The 22,878-nt window shown below is 43.1% G+C and overlaps 1 protein-coding gene across 3 annotated transcripts in view; it reads right to left on the minus strand.

Annotated features, from left to right (window-relative positions):
* CHD1 (chromodomain helicase DNA binding protein 1) overlaps window positions 1-22,878 on the minus strand; it is a 68,606-nt gene that overhangs the window by 20,859 nt on the left and 24,869 nt on the right. For all 3 annotated transcript variants that reach the window (XM_033086900.2, XM_033086902.2, XM_033086901.2), the window contains 17 exons: window positions 21,131-21,280; window positions 20,548-20,825; window positions 17,043-17,268; window positions 16,083-16,183; window positions 15,652-15,830; window positions 14,469-14,596; window positions 13,677-13,893; window positions 12,905-12,994; window positions 11,837-12,027; window positions 9,949-10,137; window positions 9,478-9,640; window positions 6,131-6,283; window positions 5,577-5,648; window positions 3,799-3,948; window positions 3,099-3,247; window positions 2,770-2,866; window positions 2,585-2,680 (listed from right to left, as the gene is read on the minus strand). In XM_033086900.2, the coding sequence (XP_032942791.1) occupies window positions 2,585-2,680; window positions 2,770-2,866; window positions 3,099-3,247; window positions 3,799-3,948; window positions 5,577-5,648; window positions 6,131-6,283; window positions 9,478-9,640; window positions 9,949-10,137; window positions 11,837-12,027; window positions 12,905-12,994; window positions 13,677-13,893; window positions 14,469-14,596; window positions 15,652-15,830; window positions 16,083-16,183; window positions 17,043-17,268; window positions 20,548-20,825; window positions 21,131-21,280 (2,629 nt within the window). The remainder of the gene's footprint in view (window positions 1-2,584; window positions 2,681-2,769; window positions 2,867-3,098; window positions 3,248-3,798; window positions 3,949-5,576; window positions 5,649-6,130; window positions 6,284-9,477; window positions 9,641-9,948; window positions 10,138-11,836; window positions 12,028-12,904; window positions 12,995-13,676; window positions 13,894-14,468; window positions 14,597-15,651; window positions 15,831-16,082; window positions 16,184-17,042; window positions 17,269-20,547; window positions 20,826-21,130; window positions 21,281-22,878) is intronic.

Genomic DNA, 22,878 nt, shown 5'->3' on the forward strand with positions numbered 1-22,878 from the left:
CAACAAAGTAACGAATTACTGGCAAACATTTTTCACAGATTGGCACAGCCTTTAAATGCAGCCCTAGGTGTGCTCCCCATGCCACGCACCCCGGCACTCCCGGTCGCCCCCGTCCCTGGCACCAGTTGGTGCGGTTCGTGGCTCCGGGTTACCACTTCGCGGCCATGGGTCCTGGCTTCACCTGCCCGGCAGCTGCAGCTGCCATGGGCCTAGGCACTCTTGCCTGGCTTCTTGTTCCCCCTGCACACAGGCCGGGGTTGGCAGCAGCTCCCTCCCACCCCATGTGGCGGCAGAGGTCGGGGCCGGGGCTAGCTTCCTCCCTCCCCGCGTGGCGGCAGACGCCGGGGCCGGTACTGGCTCCCTCCCTCCCTGCGCGATGGCAGAGTCTGGGGTGAGAGCCAGCGCTGGGTCCCTCCCTCCCTCCCCGCGCGGCTCCTGCCAGGTGCGGCTGCCCGCTCCCGCCCTCCCTTGCAACTCAGTGCTCCTGCGGCACCGCCCCCTCATTGCAGCTCACACTTCCGGGTTGGCAAATTTTGCAATTTTGTCCCTTATATAAGGTGCACCGGACTATAAGGTGCCCTTCTGGGTTTGGGGGAATACAGTAATTTCACGAATACAAGCCGCAGCAATTTGACAAAAATTTTGGTGGAAACCCGGAAGTGCAGCTAATAGTCGGGGGCAGCTAATATGTGAATAATTTTCTGACATTTACAACCCCAGACGTGCCAGCCAGGGTGCCGATCCAAGCACCTGCCAGTAAAAGCTGGTATTCTGCAATTGTTACAGTGTTACTGTGTTGCCCTGGCTCCCTGCAGGCAGCACGGGGGGCAGGGAGAGAGGCGGGAGAGCTCTCTTCTTCCCTCCTCTGATGCAGCCCAGGGGAGGACGGGGGGGGGCCCCGCGCCGCCATTGCTGCGGTTCGGGGAGGAGGGGGGGGGGGGGCGCGCCGCCATTGCCGCGGCCCGGGGAGCCGACGGGGGCCCTGCGCCGCCATTGCCGCGGTTCAGGGAGGACAGGGGGGGCGGGGGTGCCGTCATTGCCGCGGTCCGGGGAGGAGGGGGGAGGCGCGCCGCCATTGCCGCGGCTCGGGGAGCCAACGGGGGCCCTGCGCCGCCATTGCCGCGGCCCGGGGAGCCGACGGGGGCCCTGTGCTGCCATTGCCGCGGCCAGGGGAGGAGAAGGGGGGGCCGCGCCGCCACTGCCGCGGCCCTGGGAACCGACGGGGGCCCTGTGCCGCCATTGCCGCGGCCCAGGGATGGGGGGGGGGGTGCGCCGCCATTGCCGCGGCTCCGGGAGCCGACGGGAGCCCCGCGCAGCCATTGCTGTGGCCCGAGGAGGCGGGGGGAAGCGTGCGCCGCCATTGCTGCAGCCCTGGGAGCCGACGGGGGCCCCGCGCCGCCATTGCCGCGGCTCAGGGAGGAGGCGGGGTGCTTTGTCCGCGCCCGCCGCCGGCGCCACGGGCGCAGGAAAGCTCCGTCCCCGCCCGCCGCCGCTGCCGTAGGAGTGGGGGAAGCTCTGTCCCTGCCTGCCACCGCGGGGCAGTGCCGACCCGGGGTGACCGAGCCCAGTGGCAGCGGCGGCCGGCCCCGAGCGGCAGCGCCGGGCTGGGCCACCTGGCCCCGTCAGTAGCCCCTAGTGGGCCGAGCCTGCACAGCCTTAGCTCAGCCAGTAAACCCCGCCCTCCCGCGGTTCTGTTACTAATTGCACGCGGGTCCTTGCTGCGAACGACAGAGCGGCTTATATTCGGGTGTAGCTTATTTATGGACAAAAACCTAAATATTTGCCAACACCCAGACATGCGGCTTATACTCAGTGCGGCTTGTATTCGTGAATTTACTGTATTTTAGTCAAAAGGGTGCACCTTATAGTCTTGAAATTACTGTACTTTTATTCATTTAGGAAAGACAGACTCCTTTCAGCCTGGGCTAAGACAAGATACAAAGAGAATTCATGCCCCTCACAGTTGTACAATTGCTGTTTAACTTCCTTCAAAATAGGGCTAACAAACATCTGATTTAATGTGAAACTATATTAATATTAAACTAACCAAACATTAATATCATGCAGATATCAAAATATGTTGTGAATGAGTGATTAGTAGGAGAGTTATTTAATAGTCTCCTGAACTAAATAAACATATCACATCTGCCTCTTTTTTTTTGGACACATAATATGTTTAACTGATAACACTTAAAAATACCTGGCATTCCAAGTTTACTTTGGGGCTAAAAGTAACTTGGAGAAATGATCAGCCAAGAAACACAAAGAATATATTGCATTTAATGATACTATAGCTGCTTAGTAACAAAGGCAGTAAATAAAATACTAAATTAAAATTCTAATAATTAACACATTCATAAATACATCTCCTTTTATTATGAAAATACATAATGTATTTTTATTTGTTTATACTGATGGTAAGTTATCCTGCACAGGATAGAAACATTTTACTGGGAAGTGATCTAAAGTCGACTTACTGAGGCACGTATTTCAAAAGAATGAAGAGACAGATACATAGAAAAGACATAGTACTGTTTAAAAAGGGAAATATAATTATGGTAGGAAGGGGGGAATAAAGCTATACCTTGAACTGTGAAAGCAACTCATCTCCTACAGTTAATGGACCTGGCTCATTTTCCCGAGTTTCAGCCCTCTTCAGTATTTCATCTATATCCATTTCCTGAGGATAAAAAAAGTTTCTCTTTACAATTAAATAATTCATACATATTTTTGTCTGTTTTTCCTACCTAGTCCAGAAACACTACTTACTTGAGGCTCCTGCTCTTCCCCTTCTGGTTCTTTAAAAAGTTCCTCAGCACCAAACTTCAAAATTGCCGACAACTCCTCCTTATTAAAGGGTGTTGAGCTGAAATAAATGGTGTTCCAGGAAAAACATTTTAACTTACTAACTTGAGAAAGTTCTCTATAATCATGAGTCAATTAAGCTTTCTTTTTACTGTCAAATATAAACTTATTTGAGATACATATTTAATATGCAAATAAAAATCTACAAAGATTTTGTATCTTATGTTTTGCCTTTTATTTACAAGTGAAATATTCTTAAGGGTAAGTTGGTATAGAAACAAACACCAAGGTACCTTGAAGGAGTAGAGCCTGTGTGTAACACAGTTTTCCCTGTAGTGTCCATTCTCTGAATTACTAAATGATCTAACACCATCTTTTTCTTGGCTCGTTCAAGAATATCTTCTTCTACTGATCCTTTTGTGACTAATCGATAAATATTAACCTATGTGTATTTAAAAAATAAAAAGTTTAAAAGCAGAAATCTCAGTCTTCATTACATAACTTCTGAGTTTTTTCATCGGTTTCAAATATTAAATACTAGTTTAATCACAATACCAGTCTTTACAGAAATGTTTCTAAAAACCTAAATAGTCTTAGTCCTTTCTTTATAAACTTCAATGACTTGGCACAAGCATTGCCAGACTGTATGTCTTCTGTATGAAGGAAACATTCCTGTTGAGAGCTAGCATATTTAAGCATCAGTGTTGTGCCTGATGTAGCAGTTATTTTGTAGAATGACATGATACCGATGAACGTAAGACGGACAAGTTCACAACTTTTCTCCAACTCCCACCCAAATACCACAGCTGCCATGTTCTTTCTTCCTGTATGGAGACTTAGGAAAAAACAAATGAACATTACTAACATTTCTGGACCTATACACAATGTATTAGTTATTCTCAAAAATACATGAGGACTGAATATTGCAGGCAGAGTGAACAGCTGATGTACAGAATTGTCCTTTCAGGTCTGGAGCTTAAACTGAGTGTTTACCTGTTTCTTCTGTCCAATTCTATGCGCTCTAGCCTGTGCTTGCAGATCATTCTGCGGATTCCAGTCAGAATCAAATATAACCACAGTATCAGCAGATGCCAAATTGATACCTAATCCCCCAGCTCTGGTAGACAGTAAAAAGCAGAAGTCCTGAAATAATAAAGTAGTAAATAATTTTACATATAACACTTGTAATACTCCTAAAGGAACCAATATACTTTGTGCAGTATGTGTCAGTAACTTCATCAAGTTACTGACTTCTCAACAGTATAAAGGAAGCAGTATCCTACATGAGGATCACTGAGCAAGACATCCCATCAAAACCAGACTAGCCAAAAAATACCAAATCTTACTGTCAAAGCCTTTAATGTTACAAAAACCCTCTCCCACCCTCCCTGCCCCAAGCCCTGGAAGACTAACAGAGCAGGGAAAGCACTTGAGCCTACATATAACTGATTAAGAGACAGAAGCAAATATCCTCTGCCAAGTTCAATGCTATTCAGCATATTCATAAACAATATGAAAATGGGTAAGCAGCAAGGAGAAAACACCCTGTAGGCAATACAAAATTATTTAATCAGTCTTTTGTAACTATGAAAGACTGTAGAAGGATATTGAGACATGCAAAAAACTGACATATGAAATCCAAGCTAAAGTAAAGCAGGTTAAAAAAGCCCCAAACAAACCCAATTTTCAGTACAGTTACAAGAAACAGTAACTATTACAATAAGGGGAAACCTGAGAATTGAGTTAAGGATTTCCAGGTAGCCTTTAGTTTAGTAATACAAAAACTCTACAAAATCTCCTCCAAAATATTATGAAAATTTAGGAAATTTTAAAAAACCAAACTGAGAGCATTATTTTCTTGCTCCACAAATGCAGAGTTTGCTCAATTTGAGAAATGCATGGTTTAAATTCTTTTTCATTTCAAAAAATGCACAGTGTAGCTGCTAAAATTTCAGAAAATGTCAACATCTATGAAAGACATTTCAAAGAGAGTTAACTTTTGTATTAAACATGGAGTATGGTCCTTCTCCCTCCACATACCAGAAACAAGCTTGGTAGCAACTAACAAATGCTGTCTTCAAATACCAATTAAACCAAACAAAGTGAACTCCAAAATCAATGACCAATCAATATCTGACATAAATATCCCCCGTATCTGACAGTGTAGGACAAAATATTTAAACCAATCCAAAGGTATGAAATTACTTGCATAACAGGAGTGCTAAATAAGGCACAAATATTCCAGTTCAGAATCTAAAGAATTGTTAACAGATGCCTACATACCCACAGGTTGCTCACAAAGAATTAGTGACTAGAACTAGAAATCTGTACTTTACTATTTCTTCCATGGCATGTAACAGGTAGCAACAAATGAAGATAACAGGATTTGTATTTGAAACAAGTAAAATATGATTGTTCGTGCAAGGATATATGATGTTAGTTCTGCCCATTGCCAAAGGATTTTTGGATGCTAACTGCTTAAGTTCAGCACTCTTGTAAACATTATTAAATTTTATGCAGGAACAAAGCTGGGGTTAAAATTCTGCAGCATTTATAGAGCAATCAGCTACCATTTTCCTAATTTATGTGTTTTCTACTTAACATCTTCTTAAAAAAAATTATATTATATAAACCTTATACTCTAAGCAGTAGCAATGAATTTCCAACCTTATTGATATATTCCTCACTTTTTTCAGCCCTCCTTTTGTGTGCAATGTCGTTTTGTAAAGACATTAAAAAAATAAAACATGTTCCTCAGAAAAAAAACTTACCTCTGATCCTTCTGCATTAAAATGATCCAGTGCTTGTTTCCTCAATTCCCCTTTTATTGATCCATCAAGTCTCTAGAGATTGAGAACTACAGTTAAAAAGTAATTTTTATGCTGTATTGAATGTCAGAGCAACTTCAGTTGTCATCTGCCAAAACTCTTATGTGAAGGGAAAAAAAGTAAATAAACAGCTCCCGTAATTTTTAATTCATCTGTTTCACTTCAAAATAAAATCCATCAAAGAGCCAGTCCCTTTCTAGGAAAAGGCATTTTCTTTCATGTTTTTTTAATCAAAGGGGTAAAGGTCACATAATCACAAACTAAGTTGAAAGGGACTACTGAAGGTCGTCTTGTCTAAATCCCCTACTCAGGCAGGGACAGCTAAAGTTTGCTGCCCAAGGTCATATCCTAGTACTCTTGGACCTCAACAAGAGACAGAAATTTCACAACCTCTGGACAATCTGTTCCAGTGCTTTGACACCCTCACACTAAAGAAAAAGATTTTTTAATATTCAAGATCAAAGTTTCTTAGCTGCTATTACCAGCAAGTTTCTTACCTGAAATGGGAATTGACGATATTTCAGATATTCTGCCAGGATGTCCAGCATCCTTACCATCTGTGAGAAAATCAGGACTCTGTTGCGACGTTCTCGCAGACGAATCAGTAGCTTGTCAAGAAGGATTAGTTTCCCACTGCTACGTATTAAATGCTACAAAACCCAAGAAATATATGTTGCAAAATAAATTACAGTAATTTCACAGTCATAAGGTGCACTGGACTATAAAGCGCACCCCCGGGAGTCGACAAAATTCGCAACTTTGTAGATCACATAAGATGCATCGGACTGCAGGGCGCACATTTTTTTGCGAGGCTCCGCCCCCAGCTCCCCCTGCGCAGTTACTGGCCAAGGCCCCGCCTTCACCCGGCTGCCATGGGCCCCCGGGCCCGCCCAGACCCGGGACAGGCGGTGCCGTGGGCCCCCGGGCCCACCTCCACCCGGCTGCCACGGCACTGCCAGCTACCCCATGGCTCACGGCTCACACTTCTGGGGTGGCAAATGTCGCAACTTTGTCCATTATATAAGGCGCACCAGACTGTAAGGCGGACTCCCCGGTTTGGGGTAAAATTTATTCAAAAGGGTGCGCCTCATAGTGGTGAAATTACTGTACTCTCAACACTAATAGACACTGCAGTGTGCTGAACATTCTTCTGAGGTGTGGTTTTGTTTCAATTATTGTGGGCAGAAAAACAGAAGGCAAATTCTGACATTCCTGAAGAATATTACCATTTCAAACATCCATACAATAATACATACAGTAATTTCACGATTACAAGCCGCACCTGATTATAAGCTGCATCTCCGGATGTCAGTAACTTTTAGATCTTTGTCCATATATAAGCCGCACCTGATTACCACCCGCACTGTTGTTCGCAGTGAGGACCCATGTGCAACAAAATTGCCAAATAGTAACAGAATTGCGGTATCGCAGGGTTTACTGGCTCGGCTTGGGGTCAGGTGGGCTCGGCCTGCTCGGGGCTGATGATGGGGTCAGGTGGCCCAGCTCGGCACTGCTGTTTGGCAGGGCTGCTCGGCGTCGGTCACCACTGCTGCCGCCGCCGCAGGGCTCACTCGCCCCAGACCGGCACTGCCCCATGGCGGTAGGCGGGGACAGAGCCCGTTGGCACCCGCGGCAGTGTCAGCAGGCGGGGACAGAGCCCACTCGCTCCCGCAGCGGCATCGGTAGGCAGGGATGGAACCTGCCCACTTCCATGGCAGTGACGGTAGGCAGGGACGGAGCCCGCCCACTCCTGCGGTGGTGGCAGCAGGCGGGGACAGAGCCCACTGGCACCCACGGCAGTGTCGGCGGGCGGGGACAGAGCCCATCTGCTCCTGCAACAGCATCGGTAGGCAAGGACAGAGCCCGCCCATTCCCGTGGTGCCAGTGGGAGGCAGGTACAGAGCCCCCCGCCTTCTCCCCTGCCACAGAGTCGGCAGGAGGGTGACCTCACCTCCCCCTCAGGCCGCGGGGCCTGCAGGCAGGAGCCTGATGCCTCCCCCCCGACGCTGCCGGCAACAGGGAGCCCGCCTCCACCCGCCGAGCAACAGAGTAAGCAATTTGTAATAATCGCACAATTCCAGGTTTTACTGGCAGGTTCTCGGCTCAGCACCTTGGCTTGCACTTCCGAGTTGGGAAATTTCAGATAATTTTTTTTCATATATTGGCCACTCCTAAGTGTAAGCCACATTTCTGGGTTGGGATCAAAATTTTAGTCAAAATGGTGTGGCTTTTAATCGTGAAATTACAGTAATTTCACGACCATAAGGCACACTGGAATATAAGGCGCATCTCCGGGAGCTGGCAAATTTCGCAACTTTGTACATTATATAAGGCACACTGGACTATAAGGCACACTTTTTTATTGCTGCGAAGATCTGTGCCGTGCACAACAGAATCCCGCGACCATGGAGTTTACTGGTAGGTGCTCAATTTGCAAACATTTTTTACAGATTGTTGTAGCCTTTAAATGCAGCCCCAAGCGCTCTCTGCGTGCACGGGGCCCGGCACTCCCAACGACCCCGGCTGGTGAGGCGGGGCTTGGGGCGGCTGCAGCTCAGGGCCATCCGTGGCTTGGGGCGGCATGGCACTGCACGCTCCCTCTCTCCCTGTGTGGCTCCTGCTGGACGGGGGCTGCCCACTCCCTCTCCCCTTGTATGGCTGCTGCTGGCCAGGGCTGCCCGCTCCCTCTCTCCCTGTGCGGCTCCTGCTGGCTGGGGGCTGCCCGCTCCCTCGTTCCCTGTGCAGCTCCTGCTGGCCGGGGGCCGGTCGGTGCCGCCCAGCCCGCGCGGCTGCGGCTGGCAGGGGGCTGCCTGCTCCCTCTCTCCCTGCGCGGTTGCTGCTCACCAGGGGCTGGCCGCTCTCACCCCCCTCGTGGCTCAGCGTTCCTGTGGCAACACCCCCCCTCGCAGCTCGGTTCGCAGCTCGCACTTTTTTTTTGCAGCGAGGAGCTGCGTCATGTGCAACCAAGTAACGAATTACTGGCAGGTGCTCAATTTGCAAACATTTTTCACAGATTGGCGTAGCCTTTAATCGCAGCCCCAGGTGCTCTCCCCGTGTCACGGACCCTGGCACGCCCACCCGCCCCTGGCACTGGCTGGCGCGGCTCTCCACTCCTGGCTACCACCGCACGGCCGTGGGTCCCAGCTTCCCCTGCCCGGCGGCCGTGGCTGCCGCGGGCCCCAGGCACTGCCGCCCAGCGCTGGCTGGCACTGCCCAGCTTCTAGTTCCCCCCAGGTCGGGGCTGGCGCCGCCCAGCTTCTCGTTCCCGCCTTGCCCGGGTTGGGGTCGGCAGCAGCTCCCTCTCTCCCCGTTTGCCGGCCGGGGCCGGGGCCAACGCTGGCTCCCTCCCTCCCTCCCTGCGCGGCGGCCAGGACTGGTGGCAGCTCCCTCCCTTCTCATGCAGCCCCGGCTGGCCGTGGCCGCCTGCTCCCGCCCCACCTCGCGACTCGGCTCTCCCGCAGTACCGCCCCCTCATTGCGGCTCACACTTCCATATTGGCAAATTTCGCAACTTTGTCCATTATATAAGGCACACTGGAGTATAAAGCACATTTCCGGGTTCGGGGGGAAATTTTAGTCAAAAGGGTGCGCCTTATAGTTGTGAAATTACTGTACTGTAATTAAAACTGGGCATATTTATTTACTCAATTCTCCATCAATTATTCAGTGCAATTAAGAATCAAAAATACTTCACTGTAAAAACCCAAGATGCACATTTTGTGGAAAACCTGTTTTTCCTTAATACACCTCAAGAAGAGCCAAGGCACTACAAAATTCTGGGAAAACTACAGACATGAAACCTTTCTTTTTTTAATTAAAAAAAAAAAAAAATAAAGTGACATTACCTGTAAGGCCTCCTGTTTATTATAGAATTCATTATCATCTGGTGGTTTAATGAGGTAGCAATGGTTGCAACACTTCTTGAGTTCCATCATGATGTTCAAAAAGCCTGAGGTACTGCCTTTTGAACCTTTGCTAAGGGCTTTATAATTCCTGGTTAAAATCCATCTATGAAAAAAGATGTACAATATTAGTAATTTCTAACCATATATCAAAGTAAGACAGATGTAAGCTGTCAAAATATGAACAAGCTAAAGAAAAAAAGCATCTCCCAACACAATTATGCCAAACAAAAGAAACTACATGAATAGACATTAGACCAATGTAATTCCTCAGCCCTTGCTTCACAGAATTTTATTGCTGTGAAACCCTACAGAAGCCTCAACTTCTAAGAAGTATATAAACCACTGTAATTCTGTAAATTGTACACAGACGTATTACTTAAACAGCACAATACAGAAAGAGTTGGTACATACTTGTAGTATTGCTTCTGCAATGCGCTCATTTCCATCCTCAGAATTTGCTCAACTTTAGCAGGCAAAGACTTTTCTACATCTTTTTTAACTCTTCTCAGTAGAAATGGTTCAAGTTCTTTGTGAAGACTTGCATAGCCATACTCTCTCCCTTTGCCATGTTCCTCTTCAAAATCTTCCCATGAGGAAAACCTTCAACATAATAAAGTATAAGCACAAAAAAGTTACATACTGTGAACGCCCCGATGAAGCAAAATTCAGGAAGAAAGGTAACACAGACACAGAACATGTATACATATACCACAAAAACACACATACATTCAAATTTCTTCCCCACTCTCTTCTGTTTTAACCAATTTCTGAATTTCCATCTTCCTAGAAATCTAAGATACTGTGCCTGTAAATAGAAGAATGGAATTTTCCAAAAATTTCTATAAAATGAAAACTTCTGATTCCACAAAGGAAATGCAATGTTTTTGCTTTTCTGCAAGGACTTGTCTAGATGGTTGAAGAAAATTCCATTATTATATTTTATCAAGATGACATAAAAAGCCTAGACAGCGATCTCTTGCCTTGTCTAGAGGGTGTGCAAGAAAACAAAAATATACAGTAATTTCGTGACTATAAGGCACACCTTTTTTACTAAAATTTTGATCGAAACCCGGAAATGCACCTTATAACCCAGTGCGCCTTACATATGGACAAAGTTTGGAAATTGGCCAACCCAGAAGGGCGAGCCATGAGCCGAGGGGCCGGTAGCCGCTGCGTGGGGAGGGCGAGAGTAGGCAGCCCCAGCCGGCAGCCACCAGGTGGGGAGCGTGGGAGCTGGCGGCCACAGGCAGCCCCGGCCAGCAGCCACCGCACAGGGAGGGCAGGAGCAGGTGGCCGCAGGAGCCCTGAGCTGCGGCCACCCCAAGCCAACCGGGAAGTGTGAGCCGCAGCAACACTGCTGCAGCCCCTAGCCGCAAGCCGTGGCCACCCTGAGCCATGAGCAGCGGCAGCCACGCACTGCGGGAGCCGCAGCCATCCCGAGCCGTGGCGGTTGCCAGCTGGGGCTGCCCGTGGCCTCCCACTTCTGCCCCCACCTCAGCTCGTGGTTCACACTTCTGGGTTGGTAAATTTCTGAATTCTGCCCGGTGCGCCTTATACAGGGACAAAGTTTGGAAATTTGTCGATGCCTGGAAGTGCCCCTTATAATCCAGTGTGCCTTATAGTCGTGAAATTACTATAATTTAAAAGTGCCCTGCCGCTTGTATGTTCTAGCTGATGTGTAGCTATTATCTCTAGACTTGAAGGACAGAATTTATAACCAAACAAATTAATAATGGCTACCCAACCTCACTGGCTTTGTTTGTACTGTTCTAAGAAAGTCGGTATAATCCATTGCTCAAACCGGACAGAGCTATAGTGTTTGGCATTTACAAGATGTCAGACAGAAACATGAGCTTTCACACGTGAGCTCTAGTTTACCCTAGGTTTAAACAAGCCAGTACAAAATGAGGAAAATGCAATAAGCTTACTGTATGCAAAACATATGGGAAAACCAGCTATCTGATTGAATTACTGGATATTTGGCATCTTGGCACAAATGTGGTTTTATTAATAATACTAACACAAGAAAGATTTCATTCTTCTTCCCCCAAAGCAAATCTACACGGTTTTTCTCTCAGGTTCTACCCATATATTAATCCATCACTTTAGCACACAGCTACAATGGGAAAAAGTGATATTTGCTACCAGCATTACTTACCTAAAGCAGTATGAAACTATATACACATGTACTTTATGTAGCATATTTAAGCTGTCTTTCAGTACAAATCCCTACTTCTACTGATTCTCACATCACTACACTACTTCGCTATAACAAACTTGACAAAAAACTCTTTCTTACTTTTCTGGCATGATGAAGTGCAGTAACGACCAAAGCTCTTTGAGAGAGTTTTGCAGAGGGGTTCCAGTAATAAGAAGACGATGGTTAGACTTAAAGTCTATTAAAGTTTTGTACAGAAGAGAGTCGTCATTTTTTAAACGATGAGCTTCATCAACTCCTATGAATGCCCAATTCAGACCACCAAGGAATGACTTGGAAAAAAAAATGGAGAAGGGGGGAAATATTATTCAAATTAACACATTTCATGATATCCCACATTATATAATCCCAATAACTTCCAATTACTTCTTGGAAAACAAGTAATAAACCCAATAATGATAAGCCAAATCACTTGTTGGTTTATGTTAATAAAATAAACAGCTATTTGTTTTTAGTACCAATTATGACTTTTACATTTGCCAGGTTTAATGAAAAGCTGTGTAGTCATCCTTAGAAATCATAAATTAAATTGATTATTTTAAAAATGCCCAGAAGTCTGACCCACATTTTTTTACATGGCAGGAAAAAAATCCAAACTATTATTGACTTCTTCCCATACAAACAAATGAAGTAAACAAAGTTAAGTGCTTCTTGAGTATCTGTATCAATTTCCACACACTATTAGGAGACACTATTAATACATGTACCCATACTACACTACCCACAATATCACAGAAAAACTATATGGGATTTCCTAGTTTTGTATCATATTTGGGACTAAGGATTGGGTTCTGTTTCAGTTCCTTGATCATGATCTGCAAAGCTGTAGGGCATCAATTTGGGAGACGATCATTACAGTAATGAGACTCTAAACAAACTGAAGAAAATTAAGTGTTACCCACCTCAAACAATGGGAAAAGGCTGAAAGCCTCACCACACATATATAAAATCCAGACATCCATAAAATAAGAAAAGTCCCCCGTACCCAGGAAATAAAAACCAAAATCCCAAATACACACTGTAATACTTTCAAAGGAAAAACTTTCAGATTCTCCATAAATTTGTTGGGCCACAAATCAAATACATGCGAGTCTAAAGAGAATCTATATTGAGGAAATTATTTTTGTCTGCTAAGAGAGGGGCAATTACCTTATCCTTTAGCAAAATTTCATATGTTGTTAAGAGTATGTTAAATTTCAATCGCTTGGTCTGTGGATGCATCCATTCATGAGTTCTTATCTACAAAAAGAAACAAATAAAACTATAAGCTGCAGAAAAAAGGTCGTGCTGACTGGAATCAATTTAAATACCCCAACACGTAGATATTTGATAGCATAAAACAATATGATAATGAAACAGAAGGACAGAACATATATATATAACATATATATATAAATGTATATATAGTCATATTAACATATATACATTTAATACGTAAATACGTACAAATACATATACACACTATATACATATGCATGTACATATATGTATGTATATATGTATACGTATGTATATAACACACAAGAACATATATAACACACAAGAACTTTTCACATTAATGGGTAAGATTACTAATATTAACAAACTAACAGCCTTTCAGGAAATAAAATAAGATCATGCCTGGCTTTCTTACATACTTATTTTCACTATATCCACCTAAATAATAACATGACAGAAGATAACTGGTTTTCAAATGCAAGCCCAATTTTTATCCCTGTTCGCTATTCAGCAGAAAGGAAATTTCTCACATACATCTACCCAAGATCAAAATCCAAGCTTTCAATTCACATTTTAAAGACATAGGGCTTCCGCAAGTATTTCCTCAGTCCCAACCAAAATATTTAAGATACACAGATGATACGAATATGAGGTATGCCTTGTTTATGTATAAGACCTTCCGATGACAAGGAGAAATACTCACCATATTTCTACTAGTTATGTCTCCTAAGTAAACTACAGCATTCATCTGAGGAGCCCAGGTTTGAATCTCTCTTTGCCAAGATGTCAAGGTAGAAAGTGGCACAACCAACAAGAAAGGCCCATACAATTGGTGTTCGTGAAACAGATAGTTCAGAAAAGAAATTGTTTGTATTGTTTTACCCAGACCCATTTCATCTGCGAGAATACAGCTATTCCCTCTAAAAAAATAAAAAAGAAATAAAGGGGAGGTGTGGAGATGTGGAAGGTTTGGATAAAAAAGAAATTATTTTCTTTTGAGCATAAAACCCACTCATGAAAGTTTTCAAGATTTTACTACTATACATTTTTAAGAAATTTATTCACATTGTTTTTCCACAAAAAGATTTCCAATCCCTCCTACCCCCTTAAATTAACAAAAAGGTTGCAAGTAGTCCTTCTGATTCTAATTTTAAAAGTTTAACACTAATGTTGATATTCCAAAAATGTTTGGGTTTTCTCATTTTACTGTTGTAGGTTTGTTGGTTGTTTTAAAAACACAACTTACTCCATTGAAACTAAAAGCAAAGTAATGACACATCTTAGCTGTTTTTTTGTTGATAAAGGTCATAGAATGATAATTTTGGTACAACTAGATACCACTAGAGCAAAACCAGCCCCTTCAGATCTCTACTTTGAGCTTACAGTATGAAAGTCTTCAACTTAAAAATAAAACACCTAACAGAAAAAGAACATTTCAATACTTTGCAAATGCTTGCAATTTACAAACAAATTTGAGACTTTTGAGACTACTTACTTGCACCATGAATGAGCAAGCCAATTCAACCCGTTTAACTGATAATCTCTTAATTCTAAACTTTCGTGTCCTCCAATGTAAGATGGTTGCTTCTTTAGTGCAACAAACCGTGGCCTTTGTTTCAGAACCTGTGAAAAGTAAATTGATCATCAGTCAGATGATCATCATCAGAATTGAACTGCAACTTATTGAAATGACCAAGGGATCTTCCTATAGAAAACTAACAGGAAGTATTTAGGTCATCAGCTCTAGTTTTTGTCCATCAATGTGAGCAAGGTCATATAAAAACACCAAGTAATTTGGAAGCTGAAACTAGTTTGATTGCTAACCTAAATATCACAACATGAGTGACATTAACTCACTCCAACTTTTCTTTTAAAATAAACTACAAAGGTAAACATAACCAATTCCGAATGCTAGTAAAAATGCAGGGGATTGGCATCTACAAAACCTACTCTCAGTAGTGCTATTGTCCATACATCCTACTATCCATCATAATTGGCATGCTGAGAAAACTTCCTAAAAAAATTCATAATACGCATTTGATATGTGGATTTAAAAAAATAAAAAATACATTTTTACTATTGCAACTGGTGTGGTAGTTTGAACTTGGCCAGGAGCCAAGCTACCACCCAACTGCTCATTCACTTCTTACCCTAGAGGGACAAGAAACAGAAATGAAAAGGCAGAAGTGAGAAAAAAATTGTGGGTCAAAATAAGGAGCCTACTGAATGAAGGAAAAACACCCACCCAATTAAAACAAAAAACAAAACACACAGAAAAAAAAACCAAAAACCACAAGTGACAGAATGTGAGTCACACATCAATTCACCACCAAACTGATGACCAACAAATCTCCAGGCCAACAGGCAGCCCCTGTTCAGCCCACTCAATTTATTGTTGAGTAAGACATTAAATTACATCAAGCACCTTTTTAGTCAGCTGGGGTTCAACTGTTACTGGTGGGTTCCCTCCCAGCCTACTCATGGTGGGGATGACACAAGAGGACACAGAGAAGGCACTAGTGCACGTGCTGTTCAGAAAAAGTCAGTATGTGTTACTAAAACCATTTAGGTCACAAATCTAAACCACAGACTGTAGAGGCTGCTATGAAGAAAATTAACCCTATCCCAGTCAGACCCAGTACAACCAATTATAAATCCATTGCAAATTACCTACTCACCTTACAGTCTTTAAAGGGAGTCGTCTTGGATTGATTTCTGCTGAAGTACTCATCAATGCGTGCCTGAAACTTTTTGGCAATGAGAGCTCCATCTTCCCAGCTACATTCAGAGTAAGGCAGACCCTGCCACTTACAATAGTAGTCTGGATAGCCAGCAGCTGATTTCTGATTTGAATGAGCTGCAAAAATGCACCAGAAATCGGATCAGCATTTTACTTTTGTGGTGTAGGAAAACATTGATTTTAGGTAATAATACAACAGAAGTTAGACCCATACAGACAGCCTGACAGCTCTTCTCTTTACCTGAAGTTTTGTTTTGGATTAAAGAGTTTGTAGTATCAATATTTTGCATTTCTTATCTACAAATACAAGAGCACTTAGAATATACAGAATCCCTGACATTGATTTCTGTCCACAAGTTTGTAACATACCAATTATTCTTTCCACTATCTGGTATTGTTTATGTAAATCATCTGTAAGCTCCTGCTGGCAGTTGTAATATTCCACATCTTCAGGGGAAGCATTTTTCAGCCTGGAGTGGGAATTAATTTACGACAGTTATTACACCATATAGTGCTAAAATTAAGAAAATTCAGCAACTCTATAGATCTGAATGTAATCATCCCATGAATCCTGCCTGGAAAGCTTTTTTGAAGGAATAACTTTAAAATCCCTACTACAAAATGGCTGCATCTGGCCCAAGTACCATTAATGACTGAAAATACTTATTGCTGAAAATAAGTATTCTCCATTAATTGGTTGACTAGTAAAACTGGCAGCTGTAGTAGCTATGTCTGGATAAACAGTCCACTTTACAAGTTATTTTCATGGAATAGTAGTCAGGGGGGCTCACTCTGTAAGAATCCATCTAATGATTAGTTGCTAAAAATCAATTAATTGATTATATTAAACATACTAATAAAACCAAACACCAAAGACGTGACTTTAAAACACATACATTTCTTCATGGTTTTAGTCTTAAGCTTCAACCTCAGGTCTCAGCGAAGAAAACTAAATACTTCAAAGTAACCTGAAATGGCTAATGCACCAAGAAAACATTGATCCTTGTAGTAATTCCTGAAGAACTCCACTCAAAGTATAACGGAAAAATTACTAAAAGCTACAATTTATTATTAATTTTTAAACACTACCTATCTTGTTAAAACTCCATTTATACCACACAGACACATATACACACACCCTCCCACCCCCCACCAGATTCAAAGGATTATGTTATTGGAACATATTAAAGGGGTTTTGGTTTTCAAAGTTTTTGTCTGCCCATTGCACAGACACTCAAAGTTACCTCAAAACCAGGTATCAGGTCTCAGAAACACAATAGAACACCTACACTGTTTCAAAATAAGTATCATAAAAATAAAAATATTCACCATCGCTTTGTTTCCTGATCCTTTTTCTTGTAATTGTCCAGTTTCTTCATTCCTTTAACATTTTGTTGCTTCAGTGTTTCTTCAGTTTCCCAAGTGTTATGGATGTGTGACCAACCTTTCCATTTAATAAGATACTGTACTTCTGCCGGATCCTTTGATTTATCAAACCCAGCATTTGGGTCACCATCTGCCTCAACTGCATATATTGTAGTTGCAGCACCTGTGGCTGAGAAAGAAACACATCATATGCATTGTCTTAAGTTATCCAGTTAGAAATGCAATAAAGTGATTGGTGGTAATTTTAGATGAGTATATACTTGACTAGTGTCTCCTGCACTCATGTCGTTACTATTATTTGAAACATTATGATGTAGATATATTAACACATGCACAAGTAGTCAAGAGAATCAAAAAAGCAACTAATGCTTCTACATCTAGCCTGCAATATCTTATCTTTCCTCGTGAGAATCTTATTTGTATTCCCGATTTTTAAAGCAGTCACTAGGGAATGCTCCACACTAACACAGCTTGTCATCCTCTATTATCTCTGAGCATAAAAAAGGCATCTGGTGTTACATCTGATCAGCCTCAAGACATGAAAAACCTACTAACAAGGACACTATAAACCTCCTTATTCCTAAACAAGTTGGTTGTTTGTCCTTTCTCTGTTATCTTACGACGTAAACATTATAAAGTACAGATTAAGTACAGACTATATTACAGCTACAGCACACTAGCAGCAGGAAACAGGCTCATTTTGGTGAGGACACATTACAGAGCTTGGAGGGACCCACAAGGATCATGGATCCTTAAGCTTGTACGGGGATCAGACCCATAACCCTGGCCTTATTAGCACCCAGCTCTAACCAAGTGAGCTAATCTCAGTGGTGTTGACCAGAAAATGAGACAGCAAGCTGCTGGAGCAGATAAAGTCACTGAGAGGCAATGCCAAAAAGTAGCAATAGCATTTGGGCAGGTAGAATGAAACAAGCTTAGCTGATAAGGCTTTGACTGCAACAGTAACACCATACATTGGAACACGGTATGGGATAGCATGGGAGAGAGAATTTGAGAGAAAGAAGAGTACAAGTTTTGAGAGGGGTCAATAAATTAAGACACTAGGTGTAGCTAATGGAGAAATGTAGCCTTGAAGTGCAAGGGGTTCAGCATTTGGGTACAGTTTTTCAGACGTTTGGTTTTATAATTAAGAGTCCTAGGATGGGAGAACGAATTACTTGGGACAAGGAACAGGTTGACGTACTCAACACCCATTTTGCCTCAGTCTTGACCAGCAAGTGACTCAGCCACACCAGAGGAGGCAAAGACAGGGAGGGAATGGAAGAAGGAAGAATCACCCACTCCAGGAGAAGATCAGGTTTGAGACCAATTAAGAAAATTAAAAGTACATAAGTCCATGGGACTTGATGAGATACATCTACAGCTCCTGAGGGAACTGGTGGAGGAAACAGCTAAGCCACTACCATAACTTCTGAGGTCACGATGGTCTAGGGAAGTTCACACTAACTGGAAAAGGAGAAATAGAAACCTCATTTCTGAAAAAGGGAAAAAAGAAAGACCCCAGGCTCTGGGGACCCCACCATAAGAAGGATGTGAGCCTGCTGGAGTACAGTAATTTCACGATTATAAGCCGCACTGAGTATAAGCCGCACTTCTGGGTGTCAGCAACTTTTCATTCTTTGTCCATACATAAGCCACACCTGATTATAAGCCGCACGTTACAATACAGAGTGTAAGAAAAAGTATCTATTCTATCACCATCTGTTGAGGGTGGGGGCAGTGATCCTTATCTCAACGGCAGATACTCTGCTAATGGGCCATCCATTGAAACCAGGCAGGGCATTGTTCTTTATCTTTTCACAGCCCATCCTTCCTCCAGCGAGTCATTTTCTGCTAATGGCCCATTGAGTCCCACTGTGTGACTGATAAAATTACTGCATCCCATTGGAAGTTGCTCTAGCCAGGAAGAAGAGCCCAACATTTCTTACCATGATAAAAACAGAGGTTTTGGGACACCAAGGTAGCCCCTTTCTCCACTGGACTCCAGAGGAAAACCAGATTTCTCCACATCACCACTGGACCTCGGGAGGGAAACTGCACCTTCTACAGGAGTACAGCTTCAACTGAACCACATCTGTCACTGCAGGAGGATGCAGCCACCATTTAATGGGACTGCTACCAACTCCCTGCCTGACGGGATGTCAGGTTGTACTCTGACTTTGTCAGGGTTTGGAGTCTGTTTCTTTGTAGTACTGTATTTCTATTTTAATTTCCCTAGAAAAGAACTGTTATTCCTAATTCCCATATTTTTGCCTGAAAGCCCCTTGATTTCAAAATTATAATAATCTGGAACTTCAAAGAGAAGTTCCAGCCTTTCTTAGCAGACACCTGTCCTCCAAACTAAAACAGCAACTTTTTGTTCTTTGTCCATGTATACGCCGCACCTGATTATAAGCTGCACTTCCGGGTTCGGACCAAAATTTTAGTCAAAATGGTGCGGCTTATAATCATGAAATTACTGTACATCCAGAGGAGGCCATCAGGATGGTAAGAGGGTTGGAACACTTAAGGTATGAAAACTTAAGGCTGAGAGTAGGAGGTGTTACACCTAGATATGAGAAGGCTCTGGGGAGACCTTACAGCACCATCTAGTACTTGAAGGCTATAACAAGGCTGTAGAGTGACTTTACACAAGGGTTTATATAGTAGGACAAGTGGTAATGACTTCAAACTGAAGGACAGTAGGTTTAGATTAGGTATTAGGAAGAATTATTTGCTATGAGGCGGGTGAGGTACCATAACTGGTTGCCCAGTTACACCCAGAGAAGTTGTTGATTTGCCAAGCCTGGAAGTAAGTGTTCAAAGCGCTCGGTTGGATGGGGCTTTGACCAAACTGCTGGAATGTATACCTACAAATGGCAGAGGAGTTGAATTAGCTAGTCTTTAAGGTCCCTTCCAACCACAACCATTCCATGAGTCTATGATTTTAACTCATAGACTTCAAATACAAAGCAGAATTCTACATAACATTGCAATTCTATATGCATTTCTGGTAGCCACTCCACACATTGCTCTGTATTTGTACTGCAGTAACTGAAATCATAATTTCAGAGGTTCAGTCATGCCAATACTGTCTTTCCGTGTTCAGACTACTAGTCACCTCTCCCATGTAGTCTACTTTCTCTACTGCATTGTACATAGTCTATACTGATCAAGTGCCACTGAACTTTACAGTGTCATAAACAATATGGTGTGAATTTATGCCATACAGACTATCTGCTGCCCAATTTTTATTTCCTACTTGGGTATGCAATTTTTCTGTATTTTATTCTGCAATACTTAGATAGGAATAGCAGTATTTTTATGAATATCAAAGATGAAACAGTATGACTTCTTTGTAACTTTAAAACTATTGCTCTTTTGAGAATACTCACTGAAGTTGCACCATGATCTTAACAAGGATCTTAAAAATACTTTAAAAAAATACCTCCTTTACGGCCAACTCGACTATCCATAAATTTCTCTATTGTTTCAAATTCATCTTCTTCAGGTTGTGGAACGTCTTCTCCACAAACTTCTAGCAAATCATCAGAATCCGTCTTGGTTTCTTCAGCTTCTTTGTAACTAATGTTGACTGTTGCCTGGCGACGAGATCCCCTCTTATCATAATCATCATCATCATCATCCTCCTCATCATCATCCTCTGACGAATCAAGTTGCCTCTTTTTTGGTCCTGCATTCTTTTTTCCACTTTTTGGCTTAATTCTTGAAGACAATAATGTACGACACAACAATGATGTTTCAACAGGGACAAAATAAATCTTCCGCATTGTTTTATAAATACACACATTTAATGAATGTTCAATTACTCTGCTTTCATTTAAAGCAGAGAGAAAAAAAGTATTCACTAGAAAGCATTAATATATTACCATACTATGCATATTTTTTTTAAAGTACATTTTTTTCGCCTCAGTAAGTATTACATTTGCATGTATAGGAATACTAAATAGCAAATACTAAAATTCCTTTTAAGAAATAGTACCAGAGAATTCAAATGCCCAACTTCTTACCTGGTTGGAGGTTTCCGGCTTTTGACCTTGTTTTTTGGCTCATAGTCAGATTCACTCTCTTCACAGCTGCTTTTCTCCCTGTCTTCCTCTGATTCAGAATCTGAACCAGTTTCCGATACTGACCCTGATCCTGACATTTGCCAGTCTTCACTGTACAGAATGAAAGACAAAACAGCAATTTCATGTTGTTGCATTTCTTAGAACAGTTATTCATCCATAAGGGATCTGCTATAAATTCAAGACTCTTCACAGAAATAAAAATCTTTTAACAGTTATTTCAGTTGATGAAACAGAAAGCAATCTTCAGTTAATACTAAGTAATTAAAAAAACGCCCAATGGCATCAAAGGGATTTGGACTAAGTTTTCTGTTCTATAAAGGTAGGTTTAAATTCTAAAATAACAAAAATCTGTATTTCTATATAAATTTCAGCATGAAGAAATGAGTTAAATGACATTAAGAAAACAGAGTACTTAACAAGTCTACCTGGAAAGATAAATATTCATCAGAAATTAGAAATGTTCAACTTATAAAGTCCTGTCACACTGTATTCTGGAGAATCCCATACTGTCTAACGCCTATGGTCTCAGTGACTCATGTGAAGAATATTAGCAACTTTGGCACAAGAATTGAAAAATAACAGAGATAGATTTGAAAAACACAGAAAAATCTGAACTGCAGCAACTGATGAGTGGCACTGGCTCCCAAAAGCTGACACTAAACTCTCACATCACTGCTTCACAGCCAGGCAAGTTACTTATGAGTACTATGAGTACAGTAATTTCACGACTATAAGGTACACCCTTTTGAGTAAAATTTTTATGGAAACCCGGAAGAACGCCTTATAATCCAGTGCACACTATATATGGACAAAGTTGGGTAATTTGCCAACTCGGAAGTGCGAGCCGCTGGCCATAGCCACGCCACGGGGCCCTGAGTCAAGGCAGTGCTGTGGGAGCCCCGAGCTGCGAGCCATGGCCATGGCATGGCAGCCCCAAGCCGTGAACCGTGGCGCGGCAGCCCCGAGCCGTGGCCACCCTGAGCCAACCTGGAAGTCCGAGCTGCGAGCCCCAGCCATGCTGCAGTTGCCCCGAGCTGCAGCCATGCCACGGGAACCCTGAATCGTGAGCTGCGGCCACCCCGAGCCAACCCAGAAGTGCGAGCCACAGCTGCACCGCGGGAGCTCTGAGCCCCAGTCACGCCACGGGAGCCCCGAGCTGCAAGCCACGGTCACGTCATGGAGGCCCCAAACCACGACCTGCGGCCACCCTGCGCCACAGGAGCCTGGAGCCGTAAGCCATGGCAGCCCTAAGCCGCAGGAGTCCCAAGCCACACCGCAAGCTGAGCCATGCCTCGCTAGCCGGGGGTGGGCGGGAGTGCCGGGGCCCACGCACAGGGAGGGCACCTGGGGCTGCGTTTAAACGCTACACCAATCTCTGAAAAATGTTTGGAAATGGAGCACCTACCAGTAAACCCCACGATTGCGCAATTCTGTTACTAATTTGTTACTTTGCTGCGCATGAATCATCGCCGCAAAAAAAAAGGGCACCTTATAGTCCAGTGTGCCTTATATACGGACAAAGCTCAGAATTTTGCCAACACCCGGAAGAGCCCCTTATAATCTGGTGCACGTTATAGTCGTGAAATTACTGTACTTGTGACTGAGTTTCTGTTTAATTGAGATTTTTTATTTCATGACAGCAAAGATGATGTACAGTATGTTGATTCAAACTCTGACCCTATACAGGA

Source organism: Catharus ustulatus, unplaced genomic scaffold (assembly GCF_009819885.2).
Source record: "Catharus ustulatus isolate bCatUst1 unplaced genomic scaffold, bCatUst1.pri.v2 scaffold_68_arrow_ctg1, whole genome shotgun sequence".
Lineage (NCBI taxonomy): Eukaryota > Metazoa > Chordata > Aves > Passeriformes > Turdidae > Catharus > Catharus ustulatus.